The following is an 18,797-nucleotide window of genomic DNA, read 5'->3' on the forward strand; positions in this document are numbered from 1 at the left end:
CGTCACCAGCGAATGACCATGGTGACACCACTTCTGTCCTGGGGGATCTTAGCGCACCGTCAGATGGACAGGGGCCGGGAGATCTGCGCCAGGCAAACTGTCACACGGCACATGAGTTATGTGTCACCCTCCAGGGGGGCATGCGTGCTCCCCGGGAAGTCCTGGTGCGCCAGGCGAGCATTCAACCGCATGGGTTGGTCCCAGGGTTGGGAAGCCAGGTTCAGGTGTTGTCTTACCTGGAGGGAGGGACATCTGTAATCAGTGTCCCTACCAGTCTGTCTTCTGGGTGTACCACTCCAGGTGGGAGGGTACAGCCATCTGGAAGGGGGTGCAGAGGGAGGGAGTCCTCGCCTCTGACCCCGGCTCAACTGAAGGATTTAGACCCTAGGTTGGAGGGCCAGGTTCAGGGTATCCCCCTGACCTGGACGCCCAGTTGCAGGATAGAACCCCTGAACTGGTGGGCGAATTGTGCAGGACACCTGCCACAGGTGCCCTGGCAATTCTGGAAGGGGGTACCACTCCAAGTAGGATGGTACAGAGCTCCAAGGAGAGGGACCGGGTGTGGGAGAGGCCACCCCAGTCTTTGGTCCAGCCGCCCGGTACAGGCCTGGGGCTAGTGGGTCAGTGCCAGGATGTCATACCTGACCTGACCTGACAGGAGGGAGAATGGACAAAGGTTGCCAAGCACCTGGGGCTACTGCCCCCCGCTCCCTGACACCACAGAGGTTTGAGAGGCATAAGGCCTGGGTCTCATCCCTGACTACTGTCAGTGGCCACTGTGGCATTTTGCTGTCTGTCGGTTGGGACACACCTGTGAGCCAGTTAAGGTTAGGTGCTGCACAGGTGGTGTCCACAGGTGAGGAGAAGGGTTCCCCGTGGATTGGCTTGGTGGGCTTGGTGGGCCCTGAGAGTATGGACAGAGGGATTCCAATAGGTTCAGATTGGCGTAGAACTGGAGTCTGCCCCTGCAATGGCGGGCCAGGTCCTTGTTCTATCGCCCAAAGCAGGGAAGCCCATCAAGGTAGTGATTGGTCTACCCTGTGTTTTGGCTGGAAGGGGGTTGTGTTGGACTTGGCACTTTTTGCAGGGACATCCCTGAACGTTTTGCCTTCCTCCTATATTTTTTCTGACCTGTTGTTGGCTGTTTTATGACACTGGGCACTTTACCACTGCTGTTCAGTGCTAAAGTGCATATGCTCTCCCTATTGTAAATTATTGTACGAATTAGTGATTCCATGATTGGTTGGTTTGGTTTACCTGTCAGACCCTAGTACAGTGCACCAGGAGTGCCCAGGGCTTGTAAATCCAAATGCTGCTGGTGGGCTTGCAGCACTGGTTGTGCCACCCACAGAAGCAGCCTGTAAAAGTGTGTCTAAGGCCTGCCATTGCAGAGCCTGCGTGCAGTCTGGTACTGTCATGCTGGCTGGGCAAGTGCACCCACTTGCCAGTCCCTAAACCTACCCTTTTCTTCATATCAGACACCCCTATGGTAGGCCCAAGGGCAGGGTGCATTGTAAGTATAAGGTAGGACATGCCCTGGTGTGTGTGGCATGCTCTAATAGTGAATTACAGCCATTTTCGTTTTTCACTATTGCAAGGCTACCTGTTCTCCATAGGCCAGAATGGGCAGTTTGATTATTACATCTCATAATCCTAACTGACTCAGGGAACATGGTAGAAATTCGAATTTAGTACGCCTGAACTCAGAATGATAAAATACATATTTTAGTGAAGTTGGTTTTAACATTCTGTGTTTGAAAATACCACTTTTAGAAAGTAGGTATTTTCTTGACTAACCATTCAAACCTGCCTCTGCTAGGCTGTGTATTCCTTGTCTGGAGTGTGAGTGACAGGGGCTGGGGAATTCCAGGGGGCTGGGGAATTCCCAGAGACAGGGTGAGTCAGCACAGGGCTGAATAGAGAGATTTCCATGTAGATGGGTGGGAGGAGTTGCACCTGGGACCTGAATAGGGCTGTGCTTTCCCTCCACAATGCTGGCTCCACCTCCTGTGGTGCGTCTGATGTCTTTGCCCAGCACTCTGAAAGGAAAGAAGGAGTCAGGTAAACAAAGTGCTCCAGGACTGACCAGAACCGGTTTGAACAAGGCAAAGGCCCCTCTGCCCCTAGAGGACAAAGGATTTTGGGGTATAAGTATTGGGACCCTGATCCCAAGAATTTAGATCACTTTGGGAAAACAAGAAGAAACCTCTGCTGAGGAGAGGGACCAAGAAGAAACTGAGGAGAGACTATCCCTGAAACTGGGGGATTGGCCTGCAGGGGTTGCCTACTGCCAAAGAGAGGAGAAAGGAACTTTGTGTGTACTTTTGCTCAACTTGTGAAGGATCTCCAAGGGCTTGGAAAAGAGCTTGCCTTCTGCTGAAGTCTCAGGAACAACAGACTTCACCCCCCCAGCTCCCCAGAGTTCTTTGGAAAAGCCTAGTGCTGTTGTTGGGCCTTCCGAGGGACTGCGTGTCGCAATGAGCTGGAAGAGCGACTCAAGAAGGAGAAGCGTGCCGCCGTCGGAGCTGTTGTCGTCGCATCTCGTAAAGTGTGTCGCTGCTGCAGTATCGCATCGAGCGGAAGCGTCTCGCATCATCCAGGAAGTGTCTCGCAACGCCGAAGAAGCGTGTCGCCATCGCACCCATCGTAGCTGACGCATTGCACTGCATCAAGAGAAGAGTCTTGCATCGAGGAAGAAGCGTGTCGCCATCGCTGCCATCGTAGTTGTCACATTGCACCGCATCAAGAAAAGCGTCTCGCATCCACGGAAAAACGTGCCGCTGTCGGAGCTGCTGTCGTCGCATCGCGTAAAGGGGTGTTGCCGCTGCAACATCGCATCGAGCGGAATTGTCTCGCAAACGTCGGAGAAGAGTGTCGCTGCCAAGGCCGCTGTCGTCGCATCGCGTAAAGTGTGTCGCCGCTGCAGCTGAAGCATTGAGTCGAGTCTTCTCGCAATATCGGAGAAGTGTGCCGCATCTGGAAGATCTTCACGTCTATATTTCTTGGCACCAAAATCTTCATCGCATCAACATCGTTGCAACACTTTCGTTGCCCTGCGTGTCGCATCTAAAAGGTACATTTACTTAAAGTGTCGCATCTAAGAACTTAAGAGAACTAAGCTAAATTCTACCATCTAAAGTAACAGTATTGTGTATTTTTGTCGTTTAATGGTCTTGTGGTAAAACTATATAAAGAATACTTATTTTTGATATAAAACCTGTGTGGTGTCCATCTGTAGTGTTGTCACTTGATTACTGTATGTGTTCACAAATGCTTTACACACTGCCTCTGAGATAAGCCTGTCTGCTCGTGCCAAGCTACCAAGGGGGTGAGCAGGGGTTATTTTAGGAGTGTACCCCCTTACCCTGACTAGAGGCGAGGGTCCCTATTTGTCACAAGTGCATACCTGTGCCAACTAGAGACCCCCGAGTCTAACAGGCGCTCAACGGCTGCAAGTGCCGGAAGCTGATGCACAGGACTCTCAGGGGCACATTCATCAAGGTAGGATTTTGCGATTCCTTAATTGCGATTATTAAGGAATCGCAAAAGACTATGCATGTAGAAATCGCTAAAAAATAGAGATGTCTAAACATTCCTTAATTGCGACTCGTAAATTGCGAGTCACAATTAAGGAATGTCTTCCCATTCATCCCTATGGGCCTAGAGGCCCATAGGGCTGATTGGGAATTGCATTCGTAATTTGCGAGTACCCAATAGGTACTCGCAAATTGCAAATGCAATTTCAAGGGTGCAAGGGTTCCAAAAGGATACCCTGTTGCACCCTTGAACTCTGCATATGAGTACATGTTGCACACACACATGCCCCAAGGGCATGTGTGTGTGTAAAATAGAACTTTGAAAAACTGCACTTTAGTGCATTTTTCAAAGTTTTTGCAAATTACCATCGAGTACAAATTGATGGTAATTTGCGACTCCTATTAACAAAATCGCTAATTTTTTAACTTTAATGCATTGCATTTCAGGAATCTCAATTTGCGATTCCTTAAATGCAATCGCAATTTAAGTAATCGCAATTTAGAGATTACTTAAATTGCGATTTTTGCATTTGGGATGATGCATCCCAAATGCAAAAATACCGGTCGCAAAGGGGAAGATTCTGAGAATCTGCCCTTGCGACCGGTTTTTCTTTTGATGCATGTGGCTCTTAATGTGTACAGATAGAGACTGATGTGCTAAACCTTAGGTCAGCCGCTGTAAGAAGTGTTTGATTACCTCTTAAAGAAAACCCTGAAATCTTTCCAAAATATCATCACCCACCTGGTGAAGTGAGAGCATAAGTTTAGAGTCATCTGCATAATATACAATTTTCGGGGTTCCACTACCTTCACCAGAGTGGATATAGATATTTTTATTTATTAGTGGCAGTTGCCAGTAGGAAGTTATAGTTAGGACCAAAGCTTCCATAAGAAAAGCGTTTTTTGTTTTGCCAATAACTTTGGCGCCGCTTGATGAATCTTCACGAACATTAAACAAAACTTCCCTTTTGTGATTCAGCTGCTAAGTTTAAAGTTTTGGGAGGATCTGTCAAGCGGGGACTGAGAAAAAAGGGGGGTCTCAAAAGTGTTTTATTATATGGGATTTTCCACAACTACATCTTGAACCGCTAAACGGAATTACACCAAATTTGCAGAAAGCTAGATGTTGGTCCAGCAAGTGTGCTTTATGTGATTTGGTGTTAATCCGTTCAGTAGTTTTTGAGAAATTTAATTTAAAAAGATAGTCCTTGTACTGAACTCGCGGATCCTACTAAAATTTGATTGGCTGCCAACACCTCAACCCGGAAATGTTGAAAGTCATCTTAGGACTCCCACAAAAAATATGGTGGGAGGGACTCCACTGGGGTTAAAAAGCATTTTTTTTAAAATTTTGCTGTCAATTCGCAGGTGGATCAGCGAATCCGTGGCAATTTTTTTTTTTAAAAGACCCCAGGAGGGACAAATCCCAGGGGCAGGAGGGTAATCAAGGAGGGGGACTCATGGGATCCCCTCCTAGGCTTTTCTAAAAAAGTCCGGGGACTGCCACCTCCCCGGGCATATACATTATTTAATACATAGTATACAAATGCAGGGGGCCTGCTCGTCCCCCTCTTTGCCTCGGGGACCGCCACCTCCCCGAGGCACATAAACATTAAGTTGTGTAGAACGTGGGGGAGGCCCTACGGCCATACACACACTCACTCACCCATACAGCACCTGACACACGTACTCACTAACCCATACAGACACTGACTCACCCAAACACTCATCCATACAGGCAGTCACACACATCCTCAGCCACTCACACAGACACTCAGACACCCATTGAGGTACTCAGACAACCAATCACTCATTCATACAGAAACTCATGTATCCACTCACACACCCATACAGCCACTTAGAAACCAACTGACAGACTGATACAGACATTCACACAACCAGTTACTCACTTATACAGTCAGTGACGCACCCACTGAATCAGCCATTCAGGCACTCATACACCCACTGATTCACCAATACACCTTGGTACCTAATTTTAACAATCATAAACTTTTTTAAAATACTCCCAGTCACTGGATGATGTCATCAGTGATGTCACTTGAGATGTCATCAGTAATGTAATATGTAAGGTTAATACAGTGCATTGTGGGCGTGCAAGTTATAGTTAGCTCACTAACTATAACAGCTGAATTTCACTGGTTTCGTAGGAGTTAAACCTGAGACTAACTATAACATCCTTGTAACCTTTGTTTTTTTCAGTGAATTTTCAAGTTTTTTAAATTCAATTTTCTAACTATAACGTCCCTGTAACCTTTGTTTTTTTTCAGTGAAACCTTGAAGCAGAGGCAAAAGGTGGAAGATATATCCCCTGTGACCTGTAAGACAAAAAGGAATGCAACCATTGTCAGTCCATACTCAAATACTTGCCACTTCCAGGATCAGTAGGAGATCTGTGTGGGATACAGTGTCAAACACTGCGGGTAAGTCTAAAAGGACTACAAAGACCAAAGCGCCCATATCTAACTTGATCATTATAAATTCAGCTACTTCAAGTAAAGTAATTTCCATGCAAAAGCCAGCTCAAGCCCGTACTTAGTGGGGTGGAATAGCTCATTCTCTTCTAAGATTTGTGTCAACTGCTTTTATTAATCATTTTTTCGAGCATTTTTCAAGTTGTTGTAAAAGAGAAATTGGTCTGAAATTTCTTGAAATAGAGGGATCAGCATTGGGTCTCTTCCAACTTAATAGAATATTCCCAGTCTAGTAACGGAAGTGACGTCCACCTCGATACTGCCTTCCAGGAGGGGCATAGAAACCAAAAGTAAATCTGGAAGGTTGGGATCTGATATTTTGTGCCAAGCTCTGGATAATCTAACTGAGTTATCAAATGTCCGTTGTTCGCCGTGGCAAGAAAATAAAAAAGGCATTTGGTTATTGTCGGACCAAATCAAACATTTCAGGGGACTGCTTTGAGCGTGGAACAATTTGTAAATATTAGATCCAGCATGTGGACAACTTTATGAGTAGGCCTGAAACCACTTGTGTAAGGTTTAATCAGATAAGGCATTGTTTAACAGACCTGATGGTTTACTGAGGGGGTCTTCCATATAACAACTAAAATCACCAGCACAGTGAAACTAGTATACTAGATTTAGATGGGGTCTAAAACGTTAATTACCGTCACCAATTGGGCATCATTTTAATCAAGATGATCATGCCTTCTAGTTTGGCTATTGTGCTAGGGAAGTGGGAACGAAAAATAAAAGTCACCTCCTCCACCAATGTGATTTTGCCTATCCAAATGTAATATTGATTAACATTTGGAACTGTTGAGGGGAAAACATTTATGGATCCAGTCTCTCACCTGTCAAGCGGGGAATCCGTGGTAAGAAATATTCATCAGAAATCAATGGTTTTTATAACAACAAACCTCATAATCATAAAAAGATGTAAAGGAGAAAAACAGAGCAAAAATATCAGAGTGGGAGTTTAAGAAACTATAATGTTTGTATTTAAAACAACTTACAATACAGAGTATGTAATACGAGCAAGCTTGAGGGCTTACCTGAAAAAATCGCTGCATGCTGCCAGGACACAACGATGACAAGCGAAGACTTCATCTTTCACAAAAATGTTGAAGTCAAAGAACATATTCTGGTCTCGAAAACTCTGGAGGACATTTAGAATTCGCAGTCCGTGACCTTCAGCCACCAGGAAGGTGCTTTTATTTTGGGGAGCAGATACCCCGTTGCTCAATACTCTACTCGCAGATTCACGCTGATGTGCCATGCTCATTGCTTTTACCTGAAATCATACAATAACTTTGTCTTTTAACATAAGGAATGGCCTGGTATGCAGAAAAACATTAATAATTACAACACAATCAGAGCTTTTGAAATGTAATGACTGAACGTTTATAGCAAAAAGCATTAAAACACAAGTTATTGAGAAGTCGTATCTGTGTCATCTCACAGCCTATCACATCTATTGCTGATGGAATCCAGCGCTTAAAGGACAGTCTGCTTGTCGACTTTGTGGACTCAAAACTGAAACTCTTATTCACATTTTGGGTATCTGCCCCAAACTTTTGTATTTCAGAAAACTGTTCCTAAGAACGATTTTTAATAAGGCAAAAATATGATCTTCTCTAGAGGCTGTTAGATATTGTTTTAGAATCAAAGATAATAGTGCTATTATAAGACAACTCACATAAACAAGTGTTTAGTAACTTTTTACTATAGATTTTATCTTATATGTGCCCAGTAACTATTATAACTATTATCTTTATTTGATATTAATGGTGCGTACGATACACTGTTTTTATTATAATCTTTGGATGAATACAATATATTTCTAAGTGACAATGTTTTTATAATATTGCTGATATATCTTAGAAGTACAGGAGAAATTTGTGCATAGCGTAGAGACCCGCTAACAGCGAAAGTGTGAAACATTCACCATCCTGTTGTAGATTTCAAGGAAATCTCCTGAATTAGGAGTACACCTACAATAATGATTTTCCGAACCTAAGCATGAGTTTTATGAATTGGAACCTCGATATACAAAATGTGTCTTAAATTCACAGGGCTTTTCTACTTTAAAGTGCATATCGATAATTTTGCCTCATAGGTCTCACTACTGTAAAAATGTCCACACACAAAAAGAACACATTACCTCCTCGCCCATCTTCTTTGTCCCTCTCCTTACTGGGTGAGACGAACAACCCCCTCCCCAGAAATAGTTCTACCTACCTAGTATAAACTTAAAGAAAACTACACTAAATATGTCTGACTTCCTCTTTTTGTCACCACCATATACATATACATCATTTTTGCTCATGGTTCTACTATGGGTGAGTAGAATATTATTTTATGATTACGTTATTATGGAACTCTGCAGTGGTCTTATTGCATATAAGGGGGAATCTGGCTTTTCCAGCAGCTGCAGAGGTTTTCCAGGACGATGATCTTTTTAGCCATTATCACAGGACAGATCCTGACTCTCGTCCCCTCAATGCGTCTGTAAGGAAGGTGTTACTTCATGACGGGGAGATTGTAGAGCTTTTGCTACAAGAGATTTTGGTCCATTTACTTCCACTAATCTTTTGCAGCACTTTTGAGGCAGGGGTCATAACTGAGGTGTCCCTGCAACACACAAATCCCAGTTTTCACCAGCCTCATCCTCTTCCACACCTACTGCTCAACCTCCCAAGGTATGACTAACCTAGGATCCTCCACAGCACGTTGGGGATCTAATCTTTTGCAGCCCTTTCGAGGCAGAGGTCATAAATGAGGTGTCCCTGCAACAGACAAAGCCAGTTTTCTCCAGCCTCATCCTCTTTCACACCTACTGCTCAACGTCCCAAGGTATGACTAAGCTAGGATCCTCCACAGCACGTTTGGGGTCGAGTAAAATATTTTTCTCATGTGTGGCAATCACAGAATGGGGACCGATGGGCAGTCGATGTTGCACAGAACGGTCCGATGATCCAACTTTCTTCTCAGCCTCCAGATTTTTTCTGCCAAAGAATCTTTAGCATCAGTCAGCTCTTTTCGAGGGGGTGGAGGAGCTCCTTTCCAAAGCAGCCATAATTACGGTACCTCAACGAGAACTAAGGAGAGGCTGCTACTCCATTCTTTTTCTGGTCCAGAGGATGTCAGGTTCTTTTTGTCCTGTTTTGGATCTAAAAAATGTAAATTCTTACATTTCTTATCAAAAGTTCAAGATGTTGACTCTAGACTCAATTCTTCCTCAGTTGAAAAAAAGATGACTTTTTGACATCAATAAATGTAATGGATGCATATTTGCATATCCTAATTCACAGGGACCTTAAAACGTTTCTCAGATTTTGTGTGGGGGGGAAAGACGCTGCCAATTCCAGGTTCTCTCATTCAGGCTAGCTTCTGCATCTTTCTAGCTTTCATCGAGTTCCTAGTTCCTGTGGTAAGTATTGTGCATTGGGAGGGCTTTAGGGTATTCCCTTACTTGGATGATTGCCTGATTGCTTCTCATGCTTTCCGAAAGGCAGAGGAATATTTCCAGATTACCCTTTAGATGCTGTCCAGATTAGAATTCCTGGTGAATATGGAGAAGTCCCAGCCATGACCATCAAAGTTACTCCAGTTCATTGGGATTCAGTTCAATACGGAGAAAGAGAAGATCTTTCTTCCCAGTTACAGGAAGAAGAAGCTGATATCTCACCTTTGCACACTGCTATCAAAGCCACAAGCTTCAGCCAGAGAATGGTCAGTGGTTCAGGGGGACATGGCCGCAACAGTCTCAATTCTTCCATGGGACAGTCTCCATCTGTAAAACCTGCTGAGGTTTTGGTCTCCAGTAACTCAGGATTACTCTGTCCAGGTTCCTGTGGTAGCTCAGGTATCCCAGGATCTCCATTAGTGGCTTCAGGAGGGGTCAGTAAGCAGGGGCCTCTCATTTCATCTTTCATCCCTCTTAGTCATCATGACTGATGCCAGAGGGGTGGGTTTCCAACCCTTCTTTCATGTGATTCAATTGAGATGGGTGCCTTTTCAAATGTGGATCTCCTCAAAATGGAGGAAATTAAAGTCTGTGCATTTGGCTCTGTTGACGTTTGCTCCTTTCAAACTAGATCTGCACAGACAACGTGGTAGTGAGGAGTTATCTGCAGCGCCAGGGAGGCACAGGTCTATCATCTCTGGCTCAGCTGACTCAGGATATTTGTCTCTGGGCAGAGCAGCATATTCTGTCTCTCCAGGCAGCATATCTTCCAAAGAGGAGGAAATTGCTTGCAAATCATTTGAGTCTTGTCTTCCCTTCATGACCTTGATGGTACTGCACCCAACCATTTTTCAACAGATAGCACAGCGGTTCGGGTCCCCTTGGTTAGACCTATTTGCCACCAGGAAGAATGCTCATACACACCAGGCTTGCAGTCTAACCCCAGGTCTGTGGGTATGGACAGTGGATGCATTTCCTGTTCCTTTCCAGGGGGGTCTCTGCTGTGCATTCCCTCCCATTCATCGGATTCCCAATGTAATACAGAAAGGTTTGATGGAATGAGTCCAAGTAGTGTTAGTGGTTCCCTTTTAGCCTCGGAGAACAGTTTTTTTCTCCCATTGTAGCTGTCAGTGTCCCCTCATTGGGTTCTCCCTCTAGCGGTATTGCCTGTGTTGTCCTCAAACCTCGACGGAGCTGGTTTAAGAACTCCAGAGTTTTTAACTGCAGGAGTTGGGTTGTTTGGAGAACGTATCTCAGCTAATTCAGCAGTCTATGCGTCCTGCTCCTTAAAATGTTTATGCTAAGCATTGGAAGTCTTGTTCTAAGTGGTGTTCTGCTAAGAGTCTTCCTCCTACAACTTGTGATGCCATGAAAATTCTAGATTTCATTCAGGATGGGTTTTCCTTGGGTTTGGCGGTTTCTACTTTGCATTGTAAGTGAGCAACAGTCAAAGTTTTTAGGAAGCCGAAAGCTGAAATATTTGAGCTGTTGGTCTTTAGATTATTAAGAAGTTCCTTGTTGAAAAGCCCAGTGGTTCACAGCCCGATTCCTTCATGGGATCTTACACTATGTTTGATAACTTTATAAGTACATCAATTTAAGCCACTGGAGTCCGCTAATCTCAAGTATCTGTTTTATAAAGTGCTATTACTGGTGGCGATCTCTTAAGGTTATACGATTGGGGAACTCAGAGCCCTTCTCTGTTTTGATCCTTTTCTTTGTTTTTTTTTTTACAGACAAAGTGATTTTGAGACCGATGCCTTTGTTTGTGCTTAAGGTCCCATCAGACTTTCATATGTCTCAGGGTCTGGCTCTTCCTGTTTATTTTCCCAATTCTTCATCTCCCGACGAGGAAGACTTGCATACTCTGTATTACACAGAGCACTGTCTGTTTATATGGCAAGAACAGCGTATTTCCGAAAAGTTCAATCGTTGATTGTGACTTTTAGTTTGTCTTTTAAGGGGTTACAGCCGTCTTTGGCTACTCTGAGCAGATGGCTATATCAAACTATTATATTGGCATGTGAAAACTCCAGCTCTTGTTTGCCAGATCCCGTGAACGGAAGATCATCCAGAGGTATGGTTGCGTCCCGTGCCATGTTAAAAGGTGCTTCCATAAAGGACATGTGTAGCGGCTACTTGGGCTCCCCCTCACATGTTCATGACACATTATCATATACAGGTGGGAAGGGGTGTTTCAACTAGTTTTGATGACAGGGTGTTAGATGTTGTTCACCACAATGCTCAAGTTTGTTGTTTAATGAAGTGTTTTTGCAGCATGGATTCATGCCTGTGATTTGATTATGTTTGCCTGTATTATGCTTGGGTACTATCTCACCCTGTTAGGACTTGAATGAGAAAGACTGACAAGGAGGTAATGCCTCAAATACTTACTGGTAATCTTTATTACTCCGAGTTCAGGTCTTTCTCACTTCAGTCACCCCCCACGCCCTCCATTAGCTTAGGGGAGAGGTAACCAGAAGTTCTTGTTTTTCTTTTCTTTGGTTTTCTGTCTTGGTATTGCAGGATGTGGTAATGCCAGTTTCCTCTGTATATAGTGGTGGCAAAAAGAAGAGGTCGGCCATATTTAGTGTAGTTTTTTTTAAGTTGATTCTAGCTTGTTAGAACCATTTCTGGGGAGGAGATGTTATTCTGACCCAGAACTCAGATTACCAGTGAGTAACTGAGCCATTAATTCTGCTTACGGCGCAAATGGAAAGAGATAGCAACGGAAAGCAATGCTTGCAGCGGTTACGTTTGAATGATGGGCAATTTAATAATTAACTCAGAATCTACTTTTCTTAACACATCAAACTTGGTCACAGCCAAACCTGCAAAAGAATGAACAGAAAACATAAATCAACAGCTCTCCTTAGACACTCACCTCATAGTTCACGTTTGCGTACATTCTGTGCAATCCAGCTTCACACGTATGGAAGTAAAATATTATGAGTTTTTACAAGAGGTCAGAAGAAGCACAATTTATGTTATAATGGTTGTTAAAAAGGCTGTTGAGAGGATAACACAAAAAAGCAGCAAATGATATCTTCTAACAAATGGATACATATTAACATATCCTTAATATAAAGCTTGATTTCATGGTGATTTGCACTCTTCAAAGGGACACAATGGTCTTTACTCACTTATCCACTTCGTGCTCAGTGTGTTACTCTTGTGGCCTCCAACAATTGTCCTTTCGTAAGAAAAAGTTAGTTTCAACGTTGTGAGTTAATTTGCCTTACAAAGCGGAATGGAGTAAGTACAATGTGACTGAGACTTGTGCAAATGCTCAATGCCGCTCAGCCTCCTGTGATCTGTCTTACTGCGACAGATCAGAGAACAGAAAAGAACACTCGGAAGAACATCTGCTTGAAATCCTTGGGCTACCATTAGATTGGCACCAATTCCCAGAGAAGTTATCAGGGCTCAGTGTGGTAATCTGTTTACCCAGGAACCACCCCAGTGATGCATGGATGACCTATAAAAAGCCTTACATATTTTAGAGAACTTCAGGTACACCTTAGGTCTAAAGTTCAAAAGGGTCAAATCTTGTCTGTTCCCTATGAGATTTGTAGCGGGACAGGTGGACGCGATATTGTCTGATTTACCTCTTTCCTGGAACACTGTCATGTTGCAATATATAGGCGTACACATCTATCATGTGGAGGAAAACCTTATCAGGCAACCTGACTAAAGCCATAGAGAATATACTTAAAGCTTTGGGATCCTGGAACAGCCTGCCTCTATCGGTGATGGCTATGACTGTTTTAACTAAAGGGACATTCCTGCAACACCTGCTTTGATTCTTGCCTGATCCTCAGCTATGCCTGCCTAGAAGCCTATTTGGCAACTTTAATGGTACAGTGTTAGAAATTGGGTTTTTGACTGAAGAGAGGTGTGAATCCTTCTCAAACAAAAACCACAAATTCTGCCATGGTGAACCACATCAAGTCACTAAATTAGTCACTAAATTAACCTGTACTTAGCAAAAATCAGTTAGGTTTAACGAAGTATTAAACGTGTAAATTATTTATGCACCACATAAACGGAAATAAAGTAAAAACACTACACAAGAAAAATTCCACACCAATTTAGAAAAATAAAGTAAAATGTAATACGTTGACACCAAAATGACAAAAGTTTTTAGCAAAAACAAATGAAAAAAGAAGAGGTCGGCCACCAACTGCTAACCTCTAGTCGTGGGAGACAAGGGCAACGTCTAAAGTTATGGCCAATAGTGATGGAGCACGGTTCGGACACACGAGGTAGATTGGGCCCTGTCTTAGCTTACCTTCGGACTTGGAAGAATTTTTGGAGAAAAATGTCTGAGAAGGTAAAGTTCAGCGCAGCAAGGTAGTGTCCGAGAAGGAGGAGTCATAATTGAGGAGCCACTGGACGAAGACGCAGTGAAGATCTCTTTCTTCGGACTTTGCCACTTTTTTGGAAGTCGAAGATCTCCACCAGGACGAAGCTGCAGGCTGTAGCTGACGAGGGCTTCACAAGGACGGATACCCCTTCTGTGAGGAGCTGCTGAACAGGACTTGTTTTTGCGGAGAAGAACATAGTAGGAGCTACTGCAGTGAGCAGGTAGGTCCCAATCTTCTGTTGGTTCCCAGAACACTTTATGGCTGGAAATATTGGTTCTAGGCTGTTTGGGCACCTTTAGCAACACTTTCAAGGGCACAGGACTGGATGGGCACCGCTTGGAGGGCAGGACTCACTTCAGGCAGGGTCCAGGTGCTAGGAGCTTGTTGGAGCTTTTTGTGTCCCAGTAGCTCAGAACAGGAGTCCAGTCAACTTGCATTTGAAGCCACTCTGGTAATCCTGGGTTCAAGCAGCAGGCCAGGCCTCACTGGAATGAAGCAGGTCTCAAGCAGCAGGAAAGTCCTTTGAAGTAGAGGACAGGCCTTCCGAGTGTCCTCCGCAGGTCCAGGAGTGAACTTAAGAGAGGTTCTGAGAATCCTATTTTTATACCTGTTGCCAGCTTTGAAGTGGAAGAAACTTCCGGAGTCAACCCACCCCTTCCGCCCTAGAGAAGGTTTTGGAATTTTCTTCCTACCTGACCAGGCTCCAAGAGGTCTAGGGTGACAGTGTAAAGTTCTTTACTCGAACGACCCTACAACAACCATAGAACACCTCCATTCCCAGATCCAGACCAACCCCAACCCCACCCTATTCGGCACCCTCGTCTACAGACCTCCCGGCCACACTCATCCTTCACCGACGCCATTATAGACTTCATCGCACCCCACGGTCTCACATCCACCGATTACGATTTTAGTAAGTCTAGATCTTTACTGATTGAACATTGGCGATAGTTCCACAAAGACAATGGCCGAAGGTCACTCTTGAATCTTTCAATAAAATCTATACTCCCCCCTAGGATTAGTGAGTGTATGGACAGCTCTACTAAACTTAAGATTTTTAATACTTCCGTAAGCGAGGTGATTGATACATTGGCACCTAGGACAAATCATCTGAAGGGATGAAGGCCGTTGTCATCTAGATGAAAGATAGCTGCCTCAGGCTCAACCCGGACAAGAACGAAGAACTCATCCTGGGACACGACCCCTCAGACTGGGACGGCTCTTGGTGGCCCGCAGCACTGGGAGGCCCGCCCCCAGCTCCCATATGCCATGCACACAGCCCCGGCATCATACTGGATTTCTCACTCACAATGAACTGCCAGATCAACGCTGTATCCTCATCCTGCTTCCACATGCTTCGTCTGCTTAAAAAGATGGATCCCCACAGAATCCAAAACGACGGTCACCCACGCACTCATCAGAAACAGACTTGACTACGGCAACGCACTGTACACTGGCATCACCCATAAACCGCTCAGGAAACAACAGAACATTCAAAACATCACAGTCAGAGTGGTCCTCGTCATCCCCTGTCGCAGCCACATAACGCAACACCTCCGACAACTCCACTGGCTCCCGGTCTACAAGAGAACCACCTTCAAGCTCTTCACAAAAGCCTACAAAGCTCTCCATGATACAGGACAAGCATAGCTGAACCACCGCCTCTCATTCCACGCTCCGCCCAACTTGCCCTGGCCACTGTCCCACAAATTCATAAAACCAGAACCAGTAGAAGATCCTTCTCCTACCTCGCCGCCAAGATCTGGAATACCCCGCCCCTCCACCTCAGGCAATCCCCATCGCTGTCCCAATTTAGGAAGGATCTCAAGACCTGGCTCTCCGACTGAACCTCCACGCCCAGACGGATCAGCAGCTTCCCCCCTCAGCATCTTGAGACCCTCACACTGAGAGGTCACGCTTTACAAACTCCTGATTGATTGATTGATTCATTGAGTGTGTTGAGGCAGCTCCTTAAAAATGTAAGTGAAACAGGAAGCACTCCGAGTCCTAGTCCATCCTGCCGATTCCTAGTCCCGCCTCACAGTAGTGAAAAACTAATTTAGGAGTTTTTCATTACCAAGACATATAAAACTTAAAAGTACATGTCCAACTTTTAAAGTAAATGCACTCTGCCATCTAGGCTGTTTAGGGAATACCTTAGCTGTGACTTATATGTATGAAAAAGGGAGGTTTAGGCCTGGAAAAAGGGATATTTTGATTCACCACAGAGAGAGAAAGTTACTAGTGTAAGGTGGAGAGAGGATTCCCTACTTTCCACTATAATAGTCATGATTACATTATGTATTTCTCTTAGGCCACCCAACATTCGTGGTGAGACTGTTTTCCATAGTACTAGAAGTGGTAGGTAGCACCTGCACCCACCACATTGTGTAGATAGTTTTTTTGCACTAGGTCCTGAAGAATTGCCAAGGATCACTATGACCACGAGGCATGAAACATGTTGACCGTCAGAGTTGAGCATAGCTGAACTGAACCCTTACGTCAGCAAGCTTCCACTCTTATTTTGTTTTTAATCAGGTGGATAGCTAGCCTGAATAAAAGCCATTTTTTGGACTATCCAACCTGTTTTAAACCACCTCCACTTTCCTACATCTACACAACTAGGCCCGCACAGGCACTGAATCATACGGCCAGGAACAAAAGATCTCCGCTAAAGAACCCCTTTATGGGTGCCCGTCAGGTATTGCAGCGCAGACCCGATGAGGAGCAAGTCCATATGATGAAGCATGACACCTAGCTTGCTGGGTGTGTGAGGACCCTAGTTCCGACAAGAGGAATTCCCTTCCTCTTCTTTTGTGAGTCTGACTAATCTTTTGACAAGCCGGCTCTGTTTTGTTCATTTTTCTCTCTGTCCTACCCGAGGAACTGCATACCCTCTTCTCCCACTGCTTGACAGGGCATGTATGCTGGACCTCTATAAAAAGCCCTATAGTCCCTCCTTCTTGTTTATTAAAAAAGGGAGATTTTGCCAGGTCGAATTGGCAGTTTAAAACTGCACACAGGCTGCAATGCTTGGTCTGAGACATGTTTGAAAGGGCCACTTAAGTGGGTGGCACAATAGGTGCTGCAGGCCCACTAGTAGTGTTTAATTTACAGGCCGGGGGTACATGCTGTACCACTTTACTAGGCATTTATAAGTAAATTAAATGTGCCAATCAGTTGTAGGCCAATTATACCATGTTTTAAGGAGTTAGCACAATCACTTTAGCACTGGCTAACAGTGAAAAGGTGCACAGTCCTAAAGCCAACAAAAACGAATTTCAGCAAAAACAGAAGGGGAGTAGGGGAAGCGTTTGGGGGAAGACCATCCTAAGGCTGACAGGTCTAACGTATAGTACCTGACCACATCTGGGATGGATGCAGACACAAGTCAACGACGTGCAAATTGCAGCTCCCCACAACGGGAGAGTGGGCGCCTACGGGCCCCTGATTTCGAAATGTATTAATTAGTCAGACAACTTTATTGGGTGGCACGAGGGCTGGGACACTCTAGAAACCTGATATATGACTGATAAGTCCTCTGTCACGTCGGTACTGACATAGTGACTCATGGCTAAGGGCAAACACAACGCATGTCTGACACTGGCGAAAATCACCAGATATAATTTGAGAAGGGCTCTTTAGCACACAAACACATGTGGCCTATTCCCCAGATTTTTTATGAGGGACCTTGTCAGCTTTGTGAAGGTAACATGACACATCAATGGGGAGATGTGAACAGGCACAGATGTGGAGTATTTGGGGGATTTCACTGACGAGGAGGGGCTGAATACATTTGAGAATGTTAGACAAGTGAATAGGCTACCATTGAATATTTGATGACATTCATTTCACTAGTGAATGTCTTCAGACCGATGTGGAACATTGACTAAGGGCCTTAAAGACAAAAAGAACAGAGGTTGTAGTGGGTGAACTATCAGATGGAGAATAGAGAAAGGCGCTGGAGTACCCAAAGCTGGTCTCCAGGAACCTTAGGTGTAGGTTGATATAATTAAAAATACTGCATCACAGGTACCTGACACCCAGACATATAAATAGGATATATTGCTATCTGTGCAGGAAGCATGCCTGAGATTTCATAGTGAAAATGCTAACATTTCACATATGTTCTGGTCAAGTTTTACTGTGCATATGTATTGGACTGCTTGCTGTCTTAACCCACATGGGATGGATAAGAGACATAACAATTGACAACACTCCCAATACATGTATATTGGGATGGCTGAATAGACCCAAACAATGCAGAAAAGCAAGCAATTTGTTGGGCTTTCCTCCTACTGGTTAAAAGTAAATTGACAATGTCTTGGAAAAGTGAAAATGCACCACAGTGAGCACACTGGACTAGTCAGCTCTACAAATGGGTGGAAGGAGAGGTAATAATATAAACAGAGGGGGCGGCAGGCTCAGATAACAGAATGGGATAGGAATCTCCTCAAATTGGCAAAAAAATATGATATCCCCCTGATGTATTTAAAATGTGGCTATCGGTTGAGCTATTGGATGGCTCTGCAGCTTTAGTTCCCCCTCATGGTTCTGATTAGCTATACATTACAAAGGCAGTGAATTGCGGCTGGCGAATGGATTCACAAAAACATTAGACTATTGGTATTCACTGTCTACACGCATAGGTCAGGCAGTGTCATTTAAGGTGAGTAGTATATATACATTACTTTGCTGTATAGGGACTCTGAAAGGTAGTGGGGACTACGAAAACACAAAGACACTGGAAAACATATACCCCGAGATTCTTGTTTAATAATTAGTCGATACATCTAGCATGTCTATTGTTAAAAATGTTGCCATAATTGAAATGCTATTTTTAGGACGTGAACAGATGTGATAATATAACTACATGATGCAAAAGCTACTGGCTTTTATGCTGTAAAGTAATCAATAAAATATTCAATAAAAAAAAGATTTTCCTTGACAAACC

At 44.3% G+C, this 18,797-nt stretch overlaps 1 protein-coding gene across 5 annotated transcripts in view; it reads right to left on the bottom strand.

The window, feature by feature from the left end:
* KBTBD3 (kelch repeat and BTB domain containing 3) overlaps positions 1-18,797 on the bottom strand; it is a 192,674-nt gene that overhangs the window by 17,690 nt on the left and 156,187 nt on the right. For all 5 annotated transcript variants that reach the window (XM_085621476.1, XM_085621477.1, XM_085621478.1 and 2 more), the window contains one exon: positions 7,063-7,301. In XM_085621476.1, the coding sequence (XP_085477602.1) occupies positions 7,063-7,292 (230 nt within the window). In that variant the 5' untranslated portion in view covers positions 7,293-7,301. The remainder of the gene's footprint in view (positions 1-7,062; positions 7,302-18,797) is intronic.

Source organism: Triturus cristatus, chromosome 8 (genome assembly GCF_964204655.1).
Source record: "Triturus cristatus chromosome 8, aTriCri1.1, whole genome shotgun sequence".
Lineage (NCBI taxonomy): Eukaryota > Metazoa > Chordata > Amphibia > Caudata > Salamandridae > Triturus > Triturus cristatus.